We start from the raw sequence: 21,533 nt of genomic DNA, 5'->3' as shown, positions 1-21,533 counted from the left end.
TGCCTGTGTAAAGAGAGGAGGGTCTGTCCTCAACCCAAACAGGCTGCACACTGCCCACACAAAACTGGGAGAAGAAAGAGGTATGGGTCTAAGAATGTCTGTGGGACCAAAGTAAAGCCCCAGTTCAGTGACAAGCAGGCAGGATGGAAAAAAGTAAACTCCATTAAGAGACAGCTGAAGAACTGGGCTCAAAGCCAAAACCAGAGCAGATGCACCAATGAAGCTGAGATCCCAGGACAACAGAAAGGGAAGAAGGGACCAACACAACCGGGGCCGCGAGATGAAAAAAGTACAAGCTGCCTTAAGTGTACAGATACAACTGTATAAATGATTTTTGGAACAAGTAATTTTTCAATAAAAATTGACTTAATATTTCCTGTGTTCCCTGCTAGAAGCTTTATCTTTTCATAAATCAGCAGAGCCAAAATGGATAGGCTACTTCAAGCAGTTTCCTATTAGGGGTGTGTGGGGGGGGTACAGCCCCTAGTGTCCAGGCATAATGTCAACAGGACCCTTGGCTCCAGTGCCTACTGCTGGCAATCTGCTATGGCTCAGCCCTCCAGTCAAGTCACAAAGTTCAAACCCCTTCTGGGGTATCATAAGCCAGTCCAAATGAATCTGCATAGTTCTCCTGTCTCCTTGGGCTCCTGAAGTCTTCTCCTCTTAAAACCTTGTCTCAGGGCTTCCCCGGCAGGAGCCTGTGCTGCCATTATATCTGTCTGTTACTCTAATTCTGGGTTTCTCTCAGCCAGAGAGACCTGTCTCCTCTGCAGTCTCTCCCACAACTTAGCACCTCCACATATTATGGCTTAGATCTGCCCCTCTGGCCAGGAGCCAATTAGCTACTCATCTCCCAGATGCAGAGCATTCACTAACCTTGCAGATGATGGGGTTAAACCTGTTCACAAGGTTGCATCAAGGATAGTCAGTAAGAATGAGTATCACATGAATGTGTGTGTACCATGGGAGATGGCCTTCCTGTGTGACCATAGTCACCCAATGTCTTTGTGCCTAAATTTCCTACCTGTAAAATGGGAATGATAGCACTTCTCTACCTCACAGAGGTGTTGTGAAGATAAATACATTGAAGATTGTAAGGTGTTCAGATAACAGAATAATACGGAGCCTAAAAGACAGATGAGGCAGGTGACATATTGACGACATCTGGTTACATTTCATATCAAAAGAATGCATATGAAACAGTGACATAACTACGCTGCAGAACCCGAGCAACCCCCAAAATTATGAAAAGGAGCAGTGCAAATTTCAATGCAATAAAGCTGAACCTCCTGCCATGTGGCCTTGAATCAGAGAGGAGCCAGCCAGAAAATTCAATCTGTAGGGCAGAAGCAGCCAGAGCAAGGACCTTCAATCATTCAGAGAACTTTCTACAGTTTTGACTGGACTTTCTCTACTCTGTGCTGATTGGCCGTTTTCTCCAACTCTCTCCCGCCCTTTTCCTCAGTCTCCTCATCCCAGTTTCACTCCACCCCATCCCCTTTTTCCTTTTGTTTAGTTTATCCTCTAGTCTAAATGAACAATCAAATAAAACGGTGGAACTAACATAATGTTTGCTGCCAGCACACTGTTCATTCTGCTATGTCTGTCTTATCTATTTAGATTGTAAGATCTTTGGGGCCCTATCCAAAAACAGATTTCTTTTGTAGCATGCCACCCAGGTCACCAAATTCAGGCAATTCCAGACTAAGGCTTCAGAAAGCGCACTCCAGAGTCCCAGAGAACTCACAAAGAACACTCTGCCTGCCTGCCTGCCAGCCACCCATTATTTTACAACAAGGAAATCCAGCTCCCCGTCAGCTGTAGTAGTGCAGCTTAGGGAGTGTGGTGATGTCTCTGGCAGGCCAGTCCCAGCCCATTTAGACTTTATAGGTTATCCCCAACATCTTAAACTCCAGCCAGCAATCCACCATGTCTGGTTGCAGCAGTGCTGATCATCAAGTTACAACTCCTCTGTTGCTACCATTGTAGGAAGGAGTTGCTTACAGAAGATTATAACTGAAGCTCAGTAGTATATTCAACTGCAAATTTCCCACATTAGCACATAAATTTCAGTCCTTTCACACCAGGCAAGCACACCAAATCAATGACTCAAAGCCTCAGAGATCACGGAACTTGGGACAAACGAAAGTTTGCTCATTGCTCATTGGAATTGGCATCTCCCAACCAAGATATGGATAACATTCTGGGTTTAAAAACATCCAGCCCAAAGCCGGTAGATTGCTGGTAATGAAGTCAGGAAAAATTAGCTTTATTTCCACAGACCTAGGGCCCTAGCTAGTATATTTAAAAAGTAGTTAGACAGACACATAGTACCATAGGGAATCATCCCAGAAATGTAGGCAAAAGCTCTAACTTCCCCTCCCTTATCCAAAAACAGAGATTTTGTCAGGACCTTTGCTGCCTGGCCATGCAATTGCCAAAGCTCAATTCTCTTACATGCTCGATTTCTTGGAAAATTGAGAAATATAAAGGCTATAAAAACCATACTTACCTGAATGATCTCTTTGGGATTTGGGCAATAACGTTTCTAGTATTTACAGTATGATAGACTGTCTATGTCTGTATGTTTTTCTAGCCAACTTCTTCCTTTCTTGTCCCTTTAACCAGAGATAATCTCCCCTTAAAACTATAGCTAATTCAGAGGTTAAAAAATAATAAAGTAAATTTGAATATTCTGAATGGTTGCTAGGAGAATATGGAAAAGTGAAAACATTTTTTCCTACAGAAAGGTGTTTGAGTTTGGTTTTATTTAAAATTTGATTTTTATTTATTTAAGGAAAAACTGATTTCCAACATAAAAATCTCTATTAAGATCACTACCATTTGCCACAGTATTAATATACAAAATCCAGGACTTTCTATTTTCAAGCACATATGCATAAACACCACTCATGTATTTTATTACATATATATATATATACACACACACACATATATACACACACAAACAAATATACAGAGAGAGAGAGACTGATCCTGCACCACTGAGATAAATGGACTTTTGCTATTCACTTCAATAGGAGCAGGAATGTCACCATAATGAGTGAAAAGCACACGGACACTTAAAGATAGAAAGTCTTGGATTTGTGGGGAGGAGGGGGTTTCCTCCAATGTACACCATGGAAAGATTGTATAGTTATCTTCTAAGGGGTAAGAGGAGAAGAGTATTAATCTAGTGCTTTTACTCAGAACATTTCAGGAATATCTTTAAAAAAATCACACACACACACACACACACACACACACACACACACACACACACACACACACACACACACACACACACACACACACTCTTTTAAAGAGAAGCCAGCTAAAATTAGAATCTAACCATATTCTTTTGTAATCTTGGCTGTTAATACCTACTGCCATATTTATCAAGTGTCTGACAGCATAAATGGAGAGAAAAATTGAGCTACTGCAGCCATAAAATGTGACATTTTTAATATCAGTATTCAGCATAAAACTTTTTCCAGTGAAAAATCTTATCCAAGCACAAAGCTAAACCCTTTCTGCAAATCTGTAATCCTCCAATACAAGTTCTAAAATTCAGAGAGAAGTTCATAATATTTCAGATAAATTAGCTCAACCAAAATTAACTATCTAATGAAAACTGTTTCCAGATTTCAAAACATATAATACATTTAAAATAAATGAGCCCTGAAATTATTCAATTATGCAAATATTTCAGAGCATTTAATTTTTCCTTTTAATAAGTGTGTATCTTCAGGGAATTTGTATTTTCAAGTATAGATTAAAATGCTACCTTATATATATAAAAAAGGAACTAATTTAAGTTTCCACGTACATGGTCTCATTTATTTCAAAATATTTCAAACAAAGCTTTTTAACTACAACAAGTTTTATAATAGGTTTTAAAAAAAAAATCCTCTAGTGTCCAACTTCAAAAGCAATCAAGAAATTTGTGAACAGTCATCCCCATTTATCAAACTTTCATTGCATTGCTTGCCAACTTTTAGCAGATTTTCCATGACCCTTAATCTACCGGTAGTTAAATAGCACCTCACTCTGTGAGAAGCCCCACTCTACTGAGTAAGGGTGTGAGTATTTGCCCTTTTATACCATTTCAGACATACACTTTTAGTCCTAGAATAAGATTGGTTAAAGAATCTTTTCTTAAGCTAAAGTGCTTGTGCCTCAAAAATAGCACTAAAGAATTCCTCTTGTCTAGGTTATCATCCATTATTGTAATACCTAGCAGACTTACTAGGACAGGGATCTAGCCACTGTACACATATATATTAAGCAATTACGGTCTTACAGGCTAAAAAAGATATAAGTGAGAGAGGATTGAGTGAGAGGAGGGAGGATGGAGTTAACAATAACAGGAATTTTTAGCAGAGATAGCTGCATGCACAATTCAAAAACATGGTAAACTAATCGCTCACAACCTCTCCAGCCATTATCAGATGGCAGTGTTCTGTATGCATTGTGGCAGATTTAAATGCGACATATTTAATTAATTTGATTTAAAATATACTTTAAGATACATTATGGAATAGGCAAGTGTATTTACAAAACATTAAAAGTAAAACCTATAACAATAAAAAAGAACAGGAAAAGCCAAAAGGCCACAATATCCCACTTTTCCAATATATACTTTGACGTGTTTGCCCACTGAGAAGGATGATGCACTAGATCTCTTTCTTACCTTTTTGGGGGGGAGGGGGGGAGAAAGGAGGGAGGGTGTTGGGTTCCCACATCTGTTGCACTGGGGTGTGCCCTGAAACAATTTCTTTCCTTGCCAAGAGACAAATCGGACTGTTTCTAAATTCACACTCAAGATCATTTTCTCTCCCTTTCCCTCAGGTTTATGAGATTTATCAGCACTAGGATTCAGAGAAGCAGATATATTTGGTTTACTTAGGTGTTTCTCCTTTCTTTTTACAGCCAGAAATTACCCAATACTCCAAGATATTTTTCTTGAATGGTGACAGCTAATTTAGAATCCATCATTTTTTATGTATAGTTGGGAATTATGTTTTACAATGTGCATTACTTTGCACTTATCAACATTGAATTTCATCTGCCATTTTGTTGCCCCGTCACCCAGTTTTGAGAGATTTCTTGGTGATTCTTCACAATCCGCTTTGGACTTAACTATCTTGAGTAGTTTTGTATCATCTGCAAATTTTGCCACCTCACTGTTTACCCCTTTTTCCAGATCATTTATGAATATGTTTAACAGCACTGGTCCTAGTACAGACTCCTCAGCAACACCACTATTTACCTCTCTCCATTCTGAAAACTGACTATTTAATTCCTACCCCTTTGTTTCCTGTCTTTTAACTTGTTCCTGATCCATCAGTGGACCTTCCCTCTTATTGCATGACTGCTTACATTGCTTAGGAGCCTTTGGTGAGGGATCTTGTCAAAAGCTTTCTGAAAGTCCAAGTACATTATAGCCACTGGATCACTCTTGTCCACATACTTGTTGACCCCCTCAAAGAAATCTAACAGATTGGTGAGGCACGATTTTCTTTTACAAAAGCCGTGTTGACTCTTCCCCAACAAATCATGTTCATCTCGGTGTCTGATAATTCTGTTCTTTATTATAATTTCAACCAATTTGCCTGGTACTGAAGTTAGACTTACCGGCCTGTAACTGCCATGATCGCCTCTGAAGCCTTTTTAAAAGTTGGGGACACATTAGCTATCCTCCAGTTCAGGTACAGAAGCTGATTTAAGTGACAAGTTACATATCACACTCAGTAGTTCTGCAATTTCATATCTGAGTTCCTTCAGAACTCTTAGATGAATACCATCTGATCTTGGTGACCTATTACTGTTTCATTTATAAATTTGTTCCAAAACCTCCTCTATTAGTATCTCACTCTGGGCCAGTTCCTCAGATATGTCACCTAAAAAGAATGTCTCAAGTGTGCAAATCTCCTTTACAGCCTCTACAGTGAGGACTGATGCAAAGAATTCATTTAGCTTCTCTGCAATGGCCTTATCTTCCTTGAGTGCTCCTTTAGCACTTCAATCATCCAGTGGCCCCACTGATTGTTTGGCAGGCTTCCTGCTTCTGATGTACTTTAAAAAAAACTGCAGTTAGTTTTTGAATCTTTATCTAGTTTCTCTTCAAATTCTCTTTTGGCCTGCCTAATTATACTTTTACACTTGACTTTCTATAGTTTATGATGCTTTCTATTTTCTGTGATAGGATTTAAGGATGTCTTTTTGCCTCTAACCACTTCTTTTACTTTGTTGTTTAGCCATGGTGGTATTTTTTGGTCCTCTTACTATGTTTAACATAATTCACCATTCCCTCAGCTAGCAGTGGGCATAATGCTGCATGTTCCAATAGCTCAATTTTGTTATCCTTTTCACAATTGTAGTATTTTATTTCCAAAGGATATATAGAATATGCCATTTCAGTAACTTTTCCAATAGTATTTCCAATAGTGTACATACTCTACCAATTGATGATATGGAAAGGTCAATTTTTTGGCATCCTATTAACAAAGAAGATCTTTCTAGTTATATTTTCAATTGTGAAAGGTCATGTTAGTTCTGAGTAATTATAGTACTATGTATAAACTTCACAGAACTGTTCCATATGGCACCTCCTTCCATAAAGTAAACATTAATGTGGGGTATTGGGGGCGGGGGGAGGATGAGACATGAATGAAGGATAAGCAGTAAATCTAGATCCCATAGTAATTGAATAAACCACAGTTACGTTACATTCTGAAGGTATTGTCACTGAGATTCCAGAGCAGTCTTCCACTGTTTATGAGTAACATCTCACAACAACCTTGTGACTCAATTAAATATTTTTTTAAACTAATATGGATCCTGATGCAAAGAGAAGCTAAGTGATTTGCCCACAGTCACATAGGACTGAGTGGTCATTTCAATAGGACTTTAACCCAATCAGGAGCATTGTTAATGTTACCATTGACACTACAAGTGACAGCCACATTTTCATTGACTCCGTAAGCAACTATATTGTACTCCTGACTCAGTCGTTTTAATTTGTTTTTTAGCATGGAATGACAGCTCTAAATTACTGACTGAGCCCTGTGCTTTCACCACTGAGTAGTATTTCCTTGCAATATTAACATTTAAATACAACCTACTAAATAAAACTTGATGATTGCAAAATTCTGTAGCAATGTATCTTCAAACAAGTAATTATAAAAAAATAAGAAAACTATCATTTAATTACCTTTTCAAGTGTTTTACTCACCTCATCTAAGTCTTTGATATAAACTATTTTTTCCTCAATGCCAATAGGCATTGGTTCACTATGGGGGATCTTTACTTCTTCATACATTTTGTTGTTTTCTCTCTGGATCGCCTCCGGTAGAAGCATCTGTAACAATTTGGGGGGGGGGGGGAAAAGTTACTGGAAGAAAGAAAAAATGGCATCAAAATATGCTAGAAATAATTGAGTGACCAATGATTTATCTCTTGTCCTCACATACACATAGTTAACAACTAATGTGACTGAACTTGAAGTTAAATTAATTCCTATATGTTTATTAATTGTACAGGTAGCAACAGAATCAAAAAATGGGGGGGGGGAGAACAGGCATTTTACTATCCAGAGGTTGGTTCATAAAACCGAGAGGAATTAGACAATACTTGTTTCCTATTAAAAATGATAGGTCTAATTAAATTTAAGGCGAAAGTTATTAAAATCCTGGATTTTTCAGGAAGCATACATTTTGTTAGAATCAATTCAACAGCTTCTGAAAAACAATCGAGGAAGAAAAAATATATATTTAATGACTTAAGTCTCCATGGAAGTGAAAACCAACCCATCAGGAGAAAGATTATTGTCTAAGTAAAAATAAAATATTTGAAAATACTCAACCATCTGCAGAAGCAAAATTTGGTACAGTGCTTCAATTAGTAGTAAAACTTCTGAGGGAACAAAAGAAACCCAGCTGCATATTATTTACTAGGATAAATGCATTGTTCAGAAAAGGTCAGATACCAAAGGTGTACCTTTGCACCTCCAATGAATGCTGATGTTCTCATAGCTTCAGCCTGGGAATCATAAACATGTGGATAATAAATTTTTTCAAAGTCCATCTCCCTCTGCCTGCCTAGGACCGGCACACTTCGAGCATTCAGAAGTGATTGTTCTCTGTAAGGAGAAAAATAACCAAAGTAATTCTGCCAATCACAGACCTACCTTGCCAAAAAAACAACAACAAAAAACAAATACAGTATGTTAATATCATAGTAACAGAATGTTCTTATTGATGTTTTTGTTCTTCTCACTCCCAGGTACATAATGTGTATCAAAATTTATGGTTCTCCATATTTAAAATTCCAACTGCCTTATTTGCTTGCCTTCCCTCCCCCAACTCCACTTTTACATGACAACATGGAAAACAATACCCATTAATCTGGTGGGGGGGGGGGGAGTTTTGATACATTTGGTATAGACTTCATAAATCTTAAGCTAGTGGTGTGTGCACAGCACTCAGGAAGATGGCTTACCTCCCTAATCTACATCTCTAACCTATGTGGATGAGACCAAGAAGATTCTAATTAAGCAGATGACTGCTTTCTTATCACAGAAAATTAGGTTTCATACAAAAAAAATTCTAGACTTGTAATAAAACGTGACTTGAAGTCAGAATCATCTAATCGCCAAAGGTGAACTAAAAGAAAATAAATGATTATGATACATTAAAGTTGCAATTACAGCACAAGCATTTTTCAACTTTTGGCATTTATTACCTTTGCATCCGCAGCTCTTTGGGATCAAAGCACATTAGTCCTTCTCCAAAACTTTCTCCATCTTCCCCAGCTCGTTTTTCTCGTCTGGCAATTCGTTTTTCTTCCCGACGATATTGTTTCATTAACAGCTTTTCTTGTTCAGACTGAATTGTGACTTGACAACCATAATTGGGTTTAGTGTTGTCACCTGCAAGCTTTTTACACTGTTCTGCAACATGGAAACAGATATGGCTCTCTGTGAACATTAGAGATGGACTTATTTTTCTACATGATTTTAAAAGGTTGTTTATTTTTTCAAAATATAACACAAGTTGTGACAGCTTACTAATGCCTAAATTGTTTAGCATTATTTAGATTGCAAATGTGCTACGTTCTTTCAAAACACATGAAAAGATACAGCCCATGCCCCAGAGAGAAAACAATTTAAATGTTATCATTAGGAAAATATTATGCTTCACTTCATGCCCTCAACTTCTTCATTCAACAGCAGTTGGGGCCAAATTGTGAAACACCTAGCATGATGGTGAACAGGTGTACAGGGTTGGGAATTAGTCCCTTGTTACCCTAAGACATAAACCCAAGCCAATGGAGTGAACAAGATCCACAAAATTGCTACTAACTCCTCCCCCACAACCCAGTGCCCGAGGTGGGCAGAACGGGATGGAAACTGGTTGGTGCCTTTGTCTGCCCCTCCCCAACGTACAGCCAATATACCTGCTATAGATAATGGATGCTCTACTAGGTTACAGACCCAACACAATGTATTACTTCCCTAAGCAGTCTGTGTCTGTGAGCACGGGGGTTGGGTAATTCTGGCTCTGCAGAAGATTACTCAGCTTCAACAACTAAACCCAGGAGTTAAATTCTGATTGCTGGGCTAAAAGTTTTGCAGCACATACCTTCCACCTACGCTGACAACCAAAAGACTAAGGCCCCACTTCTCTCAATATCTATATTGGACGAAGTCTGAATGTTATGATTCATTAAAGAGAAACTGTCAAGATGCACACATTATATTAATCACCTCTCAATCTCTTACTGTTGTAATCCTCATCCTTCCTGTATCTATTGCCATCCCTCACTGTATTAATTCAGACTCAACTCAGTCCAGGTTGTCTGGCCTGGCCCATCGAAGGACTGCTACGAATGGAGACCAGGCTGGTGTAAGATCTGCTGCTGTTTCTGGACCGAGAGGAACGGCGGTGCCGGGATCTACAACGGCCACGGGACCACGATCTCGACGTGAAGGACCGGTACCAACGGTAATAGCTACTCCGTGAACGGCCTCGACTGGCGGGCCTGCGACGGCGAGACACCGGCGATCGACACCCAGGCCTGCAATGTCTTGGCAGAGACTTGGAGCAGGAGTCCGAGCGGGAACGGCATCGATGACCGTGCCATGACCGACTGCGGTACCCTCTCCGAGATGAGATGCTGTCCCGTCGATATTCGCTCCTTTAGGACAAGCGGTGCCGCGAGTCCCAGCCAGACAGGACCCAGCCAGACAGTCTGGTCGGCGTCGAGGGCGATCCACCTGGACTCTGCCCCGAGCGGTCGCTGGGCGGTGATTGGCGTCGGGAACGTTCCCTCGACCGAGACTGGTACCAGGCCGGAGGCGACTGTGGAGGGCCAACATCAGCAGCGCTCCGGGCACCGGCATGGACATGACGTCCCGGGCCGCCTGGAGGGCTTCAGGCATGGACAGCATCTGGACAGCCAGAGAGGCCTGTCCCGAAGAGGCCAGGTTACTCCGCTCAACTTGAGTCAGAGGCCTGGGGCCCAGTGGGGATCGAGGACTGCTCGACATGGGCCTAGCCTCTGTCCAAGACTTCCCTCGGTGACACTGTGAAGAGGGAGTCTCTTCCTGGCCTTTTTGGCGTGCCCCATGGACAGGGAGTGGTGCCGGCTGGTCGATGGCACCAGAGGGTGGCCGCGTACGGACGCCGTGGTGCCAAGTACCGGTTCGGAGCAGCGGGTCGGGGTCAGTGCTGACTCCATCAGGATAGCCAGGAGCCTAATGTCCCTTTCTCTTTTGGTCCGAGGCTTAAACGACTTGCAAATCTTGCACCTTTCGCTGATACGGGTTTCTCCCAAGCAGCACAAACAGTCTGCGTGCAAGTCACTTCTTGGCATAGAACACCTACAAGAGCCAAACAACTTAAACCCTGGGGCTCACTGACTAAACTAACTAAACAGCTAACTAACTACAGGTACTAACGCTGAACGAACGAACAGTTCTGGGGACAAGCTGCAGCAAAGCTGGAGCAAAGCAGTTCCAACACACCTTCACTAGCAACAAGAAGGAACTGAGGGTGGGGGGAGCGCGCAGCTCCCCTTATACCGCACCAGGCAGATGCCACTCCAGCGGTCGCAGGGGCTCTCCCCCGCTCCCTCCCCCCCCCAATGGGTGCTGCTAGGGGAAAAACTTCCAGCACCGGTGCACAGGGCGAGCACGCGCACCTATTGTGGAATACACATGAGCAATCACTCAAAAAAGAACCTAACTTTAGGCACCCAGGTTTGAAAATGTTGGCCACAATCTATAAAACCTCCTCACTCTTATAAATTAGGTCAATATTATTATCCCCATTTAACAAATAGGGAAACTGATGCACAGAAAGGAGACGTGTTGTGCCCAAAGTCAAACAGCTCGTCAGTGGCAGAGCCAGGAATACAACCCAAGTCTCCTAGTTCAGTGTTTCCCAATCGGTGTGCCGTCGGGCCTGAACAGGCATGCTACAGAATATTTTGAAAAACTACATGTGAGAATGAAACCAAAAAAACCCTTCCCTTGTATCTGAATTAGTGTCGGAGCCGTATTGCATTCTGTACTTTTGCTCTCCGGGACGGGGCCTCTTTCAAATATTATGCATGAGCCCCTGGAGCCGCCACCCGCCCCCCAGCCTGGAAGGGAAGTGGGGATCCCGCTGCAGCCCCCCAGGGTTGGGAGAGGGGAAGAACCCCAGGAGGAGAAGTAGAGGTCAGTGGTGTGAGGGGGGGCTGAACTGCAGAGGTGGGGGCTGGATGTCACTTTCTCCACTGAGCATGTTTTCTTCCAGAGTTCTTACACTGAGTTTTAATGTTTGTTAGTTTCCACCGTTGAAAATGTTAATTCTGGCACAAAAGACAGATTGTGACCTAACGTTAGCCGCTATGATTGTTTTGATTTTAAACCCACCAGTCTCATTCTGGATTGGCTCGTGAATATTCATGAGTTCATTTGGAGACAATATGGTGTTGTGCCTCAAAATAATTCAAGGTATCAAAGTGTGCCATGGCAGAGAAAAGGTTGGGAACTATTTTCCTAGGTCACAATCCAGTGCAATATCCACTATGCTATTCTGACAGAAAAATCAGACATGCGCAGTTAAAATATATACTCATCTTGATTTAACACTATTACTCTTCTGTAAAGAAATGTTTTGGCATCAACAGATTTAATCAACAGTAATTATTTGGTATACCTGGACTGGAAAAATATCTATCCATGTTAGGTGTTTAGTGATCTAGAGATTGGATTTCATTTCTTTGATGATTGCTTTTTTAATACAGTAGTATAATGTTTTTGTCAATGTTCTACTAGAGTTGTTTTCATTTAAAATGTAACTTTCAAAAGGAAAATGATTTTAGGTAAGTTAGGTCTGAAATTATTACATACAATTACAATTCCTCATATCTCGTATTTGCTTCCAACAATTTTTCCAATTTACAACTGACTCCTCAAACTTTACATTCTGCAAATATAAAACTTTAGCCAACCTTTGAAAAACAGCATTTTGGTAAACTGGGGGCGGGACTAGGAATTCATCTGAGACTGAAATTCCCAGGATGCATTTGCAAAACCCAGAACATCCCACTCTTCACTGTCACATTCCATTGCCGTACACTGTATTCATACTACACATAGCTGTGTTTCAATAGCAGATAAAGGAATTCTAATGTATACTGCAGACAAAAAACATTAGTTTCCGAACACGATTGTGGTGCCATATTTGTCCAGAGTGGCTCTCTACACCGAACAATATTTAAAATTCTGTTATTTAATATAACATTTAAAACTGTAGACCACCCTTATGGGCCCTTCTCACATGTTCCACCTATTGTCGTTCTTCTCTCTGGGAAGATCTAGACGGTCCAGTCTGTAGATGCCTACTCCCAGCCCAGGTTGACAGACTCGGGCTCCCAGGGCTTGCACTACCATGCTAAAAATAGCTGTGTAGACAGCATATTGAAATTGAGGCTCAGGCTGAACCTTGGGCTCAGAACCCACTCACCTCCCTAAGCTTCAGAGCCTGAGCTCCAGCCCGAGCTGCAAAATCTACATAGCTATTTTTAGTGCAATAGGGCGAGTCCCGCAAGCCCGAGTCACTCAACCCAGACTGAGAGGCTTGCTGCCACAGGCTGTGCACCCGTACCCTATGTGCCGCCCACCCTATTGCCAAAAAATTCCTTCATATTTGCAATTAGTGTATTGGGAGACAATTAAATTAATTGGCACAAAATTATTTTCTGCACACTCAGGCTCCAATCTAACTAGCAAACTAAAGACTGAACATTGAGGAAAAATACAGTATTCTCTCACCATTTGAGAGTCCCCATGGATTACGAACTCCACAAGGCTGGCATACATTGTGATATAAATCCACTCTTCTCTAACTACCACCGCTCTGCAGTCTACTACTGTCAGCCATAAGTTTTACGGGCTAGCAAAACTTTCTATTTAGGGTTTGTAAAACTGAAGAACACAAGCAATTTACTGCTGGATAACACTGCTCTACAGCCAAAATGCTTCTGAAATAAATGTAGTCAAACTTTACTAATTCTGGGTCACTGAGAACAAAAATGATGCTTAAAATTGTTGATTGGCTCTAGTTCTCAAGATATGCTATTGGGTCAGTATATACGACCCTTGACTTGGGAATGGCGGAGGATAAGTGAGTTATAAAGGGAAGGGATCTCAATTTAAACCAGAAATGACTAAAATACATCTTTGACTGGATCTATGAACAAATCTATGACTGGGTTTGGACAGTACTTGCTTTTTAGGCAAAACAATGAATGATGCAATCTGAAGCTGGTATTGCGTCATACATGATATGAATTGCATCATGTTATTCCTAGACGTCGTGGATGATGGCAGCCCTCAACATCGTTCACGATCCAGATGAGTGGAGACTGTTCATTGATTCATCGAAGACGAGTCTTAAAGCTGTTTTACTGCATAATGGCAATGTTTTGCCATCAATTCCAGTTGGTCATGCAGTCCATAGGAAGGAAACCTATGACAACATGAAAATACTTTTGAGGTGCATAAACTATGACCAACATCAGTGGCAGCTTTGTGGCGATTTGAAGGTTGTTGCTCTCTTGCTTGGTCTGCAGACTGGATACACAAAGTACTGCTGTTTTCTCTGCGAATGGGATAGTCGTGCAAGAGATTCCCACTACATCAAGAAAGATTGGCCACTCTGACAGTCATTGGAGCCTGGGAGGAAAAGTGTTCAGCATCCACCACTTGTTGAATCAAGGAAGATTTTGTTACCACCCTTACACATCAAGCTGGGTCTGATGAAGAACTTTGTCAAGGCCATTGACAAAACACAAGCAGCTTTCAAGTACCTCCATGGAAAATTTCCAAGGTTAAAGTGAAGCTAAGATAAAGGAAGGTGTCTTTGTTGGTTCTCAGATTCGTGAACTTCTTCGAGGTGATGCATTTGACCATGCACTGCGTGGCAAGGAAAAGACGGCATGGAAAGCCTTCCAATTAGTGGCAATAAATTTTCTCGGAAACAAGGCAGACAACTACAGGTTGTTGGTGGAAAAGCTCCTCAAGGCATACAAAAGCCTTGGTTGCAACATGTCACTAAAGATACATTTTTTGCACTCTCATCTAGATTTTTTTCCACCGAACTGCGGAGCAGTGAGCGACGAGCACGGCGAGCGATTTCACAAGGACATTGCAACAATGGAGAAACGCTATCAGGGCAAATGGAGCCCATCAATGCTTGCAGACTATTGCTGGACAGTGACAAGAGATGCTCCATTTAATGAATACAAGAGACAAGCCAAGAAGCGCCGAGTAGACACTGAATAGGACTAAACTATGTACAGAATAGTTTTTTGCCTTTTGTTTCATAATAAATTTTATTTATATAACCCTTTTGCTGATTTTTAAAGTGTTACATAAACAGGACAGGTGAAATATTATCATATAAAGCAACCATAAACACATGAAAAGACCTAGGTTTACAATTTATGATTAAAACTCTACTAGTTACACAATATACATAGACATAAAATGTAAAAACTTAAATATCTTAGAAACAGTAGCCAATCAGTTGTTTTAATTGTCATATTTGAATTCAGCACATCAAAATACATAATAAATAGCACATTTTATCTCTGAAGCAGACGACTTCTCAAAAATTGTAGACCAGTGTAATTTAATTGTGATGATCCTATTCATGGGTTTCCCATTCTAAAAAGAGGAGTGAAAACACCTTCTCCAACTATTAGGTCATCTTGCCAAATCCTTCAGTTTAAATTTCTTGGCAGCTCCTGCCATACTGGGATCTCTGGATGGACACTTTGGGCACATATTTATTAATATAATCTGCAGTACAGGCAAACAAGTACTGCTTCCTACTGTTGTAACTGACTTGGTAACAAGTGAACTTAAAATAGATAGTGTGCAAGAAGCCCATGCATGAGCAGCTTCTCTCTCACCAATCTAACCATCATCTGCTCCTGGTGGCCTGACAGAGCTGCTGCATGTAGGTTTTTTTGTACAGTTTATAATGCCTACAGGGCCTTGGAAAAACCACTGTTTTCTTGGCAGACTGCTCTACTTTTTTTCCCCAACTGAGGTATCTTTTCCTGCTCCCAAGTCTTTAACCAGCAGATCACTAGGTCGGTTCTCAACTGAGCACAGTCATTAACTTTATATTGTCGTGGGACCTGAAGGCCTCCAGCAGGTTAGGCCCCCATTCTGCTATACACTGCGCGGACATATACAAAATTAATGTTTCCATTCCATGTAGTTTCCAATTAAAAAAAAAAAAGATATGACATAACATGAGGGTGAGAAACAAGTGGGAAGATGGGGGAAAACAGGGTAACAAAAACAATAAGATGTTTTAGGACAGCATAGGAGTGTTCACAGTTCTTAGCCAATTAGTAGCTGCAATCAAAGCGTGTCACCTGCTTAGCCTTTACCAGATGGCAATTTTCTGTACTCATTGCAATAGAAGTGAAAGGTGAGGAAGGATTTGAAGGAAGATAAATAAGGTGGCGGCTTGGAACCTCCATACAGTTGGGGAACTTCTAGAGGAGCCGGCTGGCTCAGTCTCTTGCTTCTCTGTCATTTCTAGCATAATTGTCCCATGATAATTTGGGTGGAGTTAGTGTCATAGCATGGATTATTGTCTTTCCTGAGTGCTCACACATTTTTTTTTTTACATTTTTTTTTTAAGTGTATAACACTGATTTAAAATTAATTATTTATAATGCAAGGCAATGTACTTTATAAAAACAAATCCTTGTATGCCACCTTGACCTTTCTTCACATCTCATTCTTTTGAAAGGTGGCTCTAATGCAAAGGTGCTACTCTCCTGTGACTTGTATTTGAGCAATAGGAGCATGCGGTGAAAGCAAAACAGTAAGCTACATGAAGAATAACCAAACATGGCTTCAGCTACATGACAATCTGGTGAAGAAGGAGCAACACAATGTCTATGGTAAAAAATGAGCATTGGAGAGTAAAAAAAAGAAAGAAAAAATTATTTTTTTTTAATTCAGACTTAGAGACAAGCAAATCATACTCCCTTCTTCAATTATGCATATAGTGAAAACTTTTTAATAGAATAAAGAAATCTTGTTTGATTTATCTAATCAGGCAGTTATTCAAAAACTCTGGCTTCTATCGGTTTTGAAAAAAATTCAATAGTTTCTTACCTTGTAGAGCCTGCAGCTTGTCATCATTTGGCCAGGACAGAGATCTCTCCACAATCATAGACCTATTCTGTAGGAGTTTCTCTATGAGTTCAAAGCCCTCAGGGCCTAACAGCTCGAATAACTAAGGAAAAATAGAAAACAAAAAGATCATACCCCTAAAACATTTTTCCCCAAATTAGTACAAGAGTTTATAAACCAAGAGTCTATCATAATTTTGTCCTGGGTAACAGTGTATTTGTTGGAGATTTAAACAAAAGTAATTCTGCCCAAAACTGTTCACACCTAGAAGTGATGGATGAATACTATCAATTTTACAACAGAAAGCACTCACATTTTATGATGAGTGGCAATATAAAACCAAAGAGGGGAGAGAGGATTAGGAATTGTCCTGGACACAAAATTGCCCTACCTCTCCAGGGATAAATAGAGCCAATTTAAATTCACAGGTGAAAGAGGACACCTGATTCAAGAAACACTAAGGGCTACACCCTGCCACACTTGCACTAAGAAGTATCTTACACCACAGTTTGTCCAATTTTCTTCAATGGGACAACGTGGAGTACTGTATTACTCTATGTGAGATAGGGTGGCAGATCTGGCCCTGATAGCGAATTAATGGTTAACCCAAGAGAGTTAAAAAAATTAAATTCTGACATTCTCATCTACAGTACTTCTCTTAATCTGTTCTTTTGATGCAATGATTTGGGGCAGCAACCTTCTGTCTGCATAGGTGACCAACCCCTCAATTTGATGGGGACCACACCCATGCACTATCTTAGGTGGGGTTAAAGCTTGAAAGACTTTTTAATCCATTTTTTATACAGGGTCCATTCACCATTATATCTCATCACCTGAGACTACACGTCTACCCTGCAATTAGACACGTGTGGATGGCCCATGCCTGTTGACTCACGCTGGTGGGACTCGGGCTAAGAGGCTGTTTAATTGCAGACATTTGGGCTCGGGCTGCAACCTGAGCTCTGGGACCCTCCCACCTCACAGGGTCCTAGAACCCTGGCTCCAGCCCCAGCCCAAATGTCTACATGCAAATATGAAGCCCCTTAGCCCAAGCCCTGCAAGCTTGAGTCAGCTGCCATGGGCCTGCCATGGGTTTTTAATTTCAATATTGACATACTCCAAAAGAGTGGGTAAACTGAGCACCAGGAAGGCCCAAAACACCCCTTGCGTCAAGTACCCAGTCTCATGTCTGAGCATTGACTTGGGGGACAGGAGCTGCAGTGATTACCTATGAAGATTTTCCTACTTGCAAGATACGAACATCACTCTCTACACAGGACAGAGACATTTTCTTGTACATTACACAGGCTTCTTTCATTACCATCATTAAGGTGGCTGCCCTACAAATCAGCAGAGTATGCCAATAATGCCTTAGAAACAGCACTAGAACTAAAGTTAAAGAAAATTTTATTTATGTAAAGTAAAATTGGCCAATTGTGAAAAAAATTGTCAGTCAAGTATAGGGTGAAGCTTAGAACCCTTTTGTTTTGCCGAAGCAGGGGTCAGCGACCATTTTACTGTGTTGTTTACCTATGTGACATGACCTAGTTTACTGCACACAGCTTCAGTTCAATTCCTAGCTGCATAGGTTCACCCAATGTAGATTTGTGGAGCTAGTGCTGAAAGGGAAAAAACTTTCATAACCACAGACTAATACTTTCTACTTTAAATAATAAATTATAAAAAAATTTATAAAGTCTCTATCCTTTAAGGCATCAAACCATAACACATTTTCCTGCCTATATCTAATTTCAACACACCTACTCGCAACATTTTTTAAATCTTTCATCAACTTTTTTAAAATTGCCAATACTTTTCCCACGATAGTTATGCTGTAAAATTAGATTCTGTCTGTCTTAAATTTTCTATTCACTAAAATAAGTCACAATGCTCATCTTAAGTAAGGGCTATCGCCTACCCAACCCCATAAATTCCCCTAACTTTCCTACACATTTTCTTAACAATAGCTACATAATTAAATGTGGCCTATTCATATTTAATTTGTGTATTAAATATTTCAGACAGGAAAGATAAGAATGAAATTCAAACACAAATTATGCTGAACATATTACCCAGCACACATTTTTCCCTATTTTGGGTCCCAAAAGTCACAGCTGGGTGTCCTCCACTCAACTATGAGCTACCTTGTTTGTTGATACCACGCTGGACCAACAAACAAGGTGGGAGACAGCTGTCTGATTTCAAAGGAGCTAAATGGGGAGGAAGGAGAAAATAGATGTTTAGAATAATTCACACTACATACTGAATAACATTTTTCTTTTTTCATATCAGCTGCTAGTCAGTAACCATCTCAATTTTGAAAAACAGCCCTCTGGCAGCTGAGTAAAAATAGTAAGAACCCTCCTCCTTCTCAGACTAGTGGGGAATGTGGGTGAAGTGTGTCTTCCACACATCCCCTGCTCCATCTATATCTATCTATATATACATACACACACACACACACAATTCTCCTAAGAATAGCTCCAGTGCTTCTCACTTTTGTAAGCAGCAGCAAAGTGAAGTTGGCATGATTCGTGTCAGAGCCACTGCTGACCACAGGACTGGAAAACAGTTATACTTACTGGAGTCTTGCCAGTTTCTGTTGCTTAGGAAAGCAAGGCAGCACTTCATGTTGGAAAAGTTCTCTCTACAACCACAAGGGCTAGAAGCTTGCTATATATATATATTTTTTTTTAGTTTGAAGTCTGGTAGCTTATGCTCCCTTCCTTGCCTCCACTATCCACTGAATGCTTCTTTCTTACTATCCTAGTGGGTTTTTCAAGCCCAAGCTTCCATGAGACAATGTAAGTTATTAAAAATGTAGTTTAGTAAAAGTGACAATAATATAGCTTGTACTCTCTTCGTTTCCTGCTAGCATAGCATGTACAAATGTGTATAAATCCATTGGATTTAGTAAAGGTCCAGAATTTTCAAAAGGTGTCAAACTTTTTTTCTATTTGTATGTAGCAGAATGAAACTGACATGTACTTATATATTGTGCTCATTACCATACTAAGTGCTTTATAAAACAAGTTTAGCAATGACCTCTTTTCCTCTTCCTCCAATTGTTTATTTTATTATTGTGCAAAAATTTAGTTGCAGTGTTGAGTTTTACATTTTATTCTAAAGACAATGAGAGTCACGGTAATTCTATTATCTTGGAGCAGGATGCTCCACAGCTCACTAGCTACTGAGAGAGCTCTCTCTTACACATTAGTCTCCTTGTTGGAGTTGACAGTTCTATTCGTCCTGAAGAATGCAGCAGACAACAGAGACTGTGACTGAGAAAAGAGATTGACTAAGTAGCTTGGGCCAATTCCATGAAGGATGGGTTTAGAGATCAGGAATGAAATATTGGATAAGTCAGTTTTTCAAAGTGAACATTTTATTCCCCATGCAAATGGAGGACCAGGATGATGTGCTCTTGGCAACTTATGTTCGTTAAAGGGCCAATCACTATATTCTACACCAACTGGAACATTTTTCAGGTTGGCACCAAACAGAATCGTGCTCAATCCTGGTCAAATTTAATGTGAATCACTGTTCAAGTGCTCCTCAAGGCACCAGGATAGCCTAGTGGTTGTATTGTTTGCATTTGAAATAAAGGAAATGGCGTTGAACGTCTTCTATATATTGCTGGCACGTGAGACCATAGCTTGTAATCTCCAGGAATGGCTTCATATAGAATAATAGACTTTAAGGTCAGAAGGGACCATTATGATCATCTAGTCTGACCTCCTGCACAACACAGGCCACAGAATCTCACCCACTCACTCCTGTATAGCTGAAGAAAAAGGATTATGATGAAATTTCATAGGCGAAGGCTCCAGTCACAAAGCAGTAGTTAATTGGAAGGATCAGAACTATCTTAGCATATGTTTACAAACCCTATCAGATTTCTAAAGCAGGAGAGTAGCATTCCAAAGTCAAAAGCAACAAATGTCACAAAGTTCCAATAGTATCAGCATGGATGTTTGCTTCTTGTTCGTAGAATGCCTATTCCATGTTTTTGCCTGAAACTTCAAATGGAAAAAGTCAAAGATACTGAGATGGTCCAAGTATCTCACTATTTCTACTATTGCTTCGTACCTTGGTTGTGTACTAACTTTTTGGACTTTGTTTTAATAGTAAAGTATATGATTTGTAAAGAGTATCTTGGTTAACCTGTTTCAGCTTTTGGGGGAGATCATTAGAGAACAAGGACTATGAAGATTCTAAAATAAAGAGCCCCTCTCAAAATGTAATGAAAATAATTACTGATGAAGCCTTTTTAAGTGATGCACAAACATAATGTTGGACTTGGAGTAAAAAATCTCTTGAAAACCAATGTTTGAAGATGATAAAGAAAGAGTGACATTTTGAGGTCATGGTGCTCTCTATCTCCCCCACACACAAAATAAAACTTAGTTATGAAACACACACACACACAGAATTATGATACTGAAACATACAGATGAAGAATTTTTAAAGTGGCAAGATTTAGAGCTCTTTTAGCTATAATTTAATCATTTATAATTCTGGATAGTGAATGAGTTTAGATGAGGTATCATTTAGGCAAAGGCCGCAGCCTAACTTTGCTTGGCACGAGTTCTGTTTTGCCAGTTGCTTCCTCTTACGCAGATTTGCTTGAACAATTCTACTGCTGACAGAACAAAGGTGATATGTTGCGTTAGAAGACTGAGAAAAAGGAAGAGCTAAATGGTATAATAAAATACACAACCAGTAATGCTAAAGTGCCTTTAAATGGGAAAAAATAAGGGCAAGGTGACATGAAAACATAATGACACAAAAGTGACACATGAACAGCAAAAACTAT

The 21,533-nt window shown here is 40.2% G+C and overlaps 1 protein-coding gene across 1 annotated transcript in view; it reads right to left on the bottom strand.

The window, feature by feature from the left end:
- ASCC3 (activating signal cointegrator 1 complex subunit 3) overlaps nucleotides 1-21,533 on the bottom strand; it is a 447,702-nt gene that overhangs the window by 390,244 nt on the left and 35,925 nt on the right. Inside the window, 4 exon segments of the mRNA XM_029912229.1 lie at nucleotides 7,238-7,363; nucleotides 8,002-8,143; nucleotides 8,746-8,953; nucleotides 16,700-16,820. Coding sequence (XP_029768089.1) covers nucleotides 7,238-7,363; nucleotides 8,002-8,143; nucleotides 8,746-8,953; nucleotides 16,700-16,820 — 597 coding nt within the window.

This window comes from Terrapene carolina, unplaced genomic scaffold (assembly GCF_002925995.2).
Source record: "Terrapene carolina triunguis isolate 2854851 unplaced genomic scaffold, T_m_triunguis-2.0 Scaffold42, whole genome shotgun sequence".
In the NCBI taxonomy this organism is placed as follows: domain Eukaryota; kingdom Metazoa; phylum Chordata; order Testudines; family Emydidae; genus Terrapene; species Terrapene triunguis.
The sequence above is the reverse complement of the archived record's forward strand: the minus strand, read 5'-3'. Positions and strand labels throughout refer to the sequence as shown.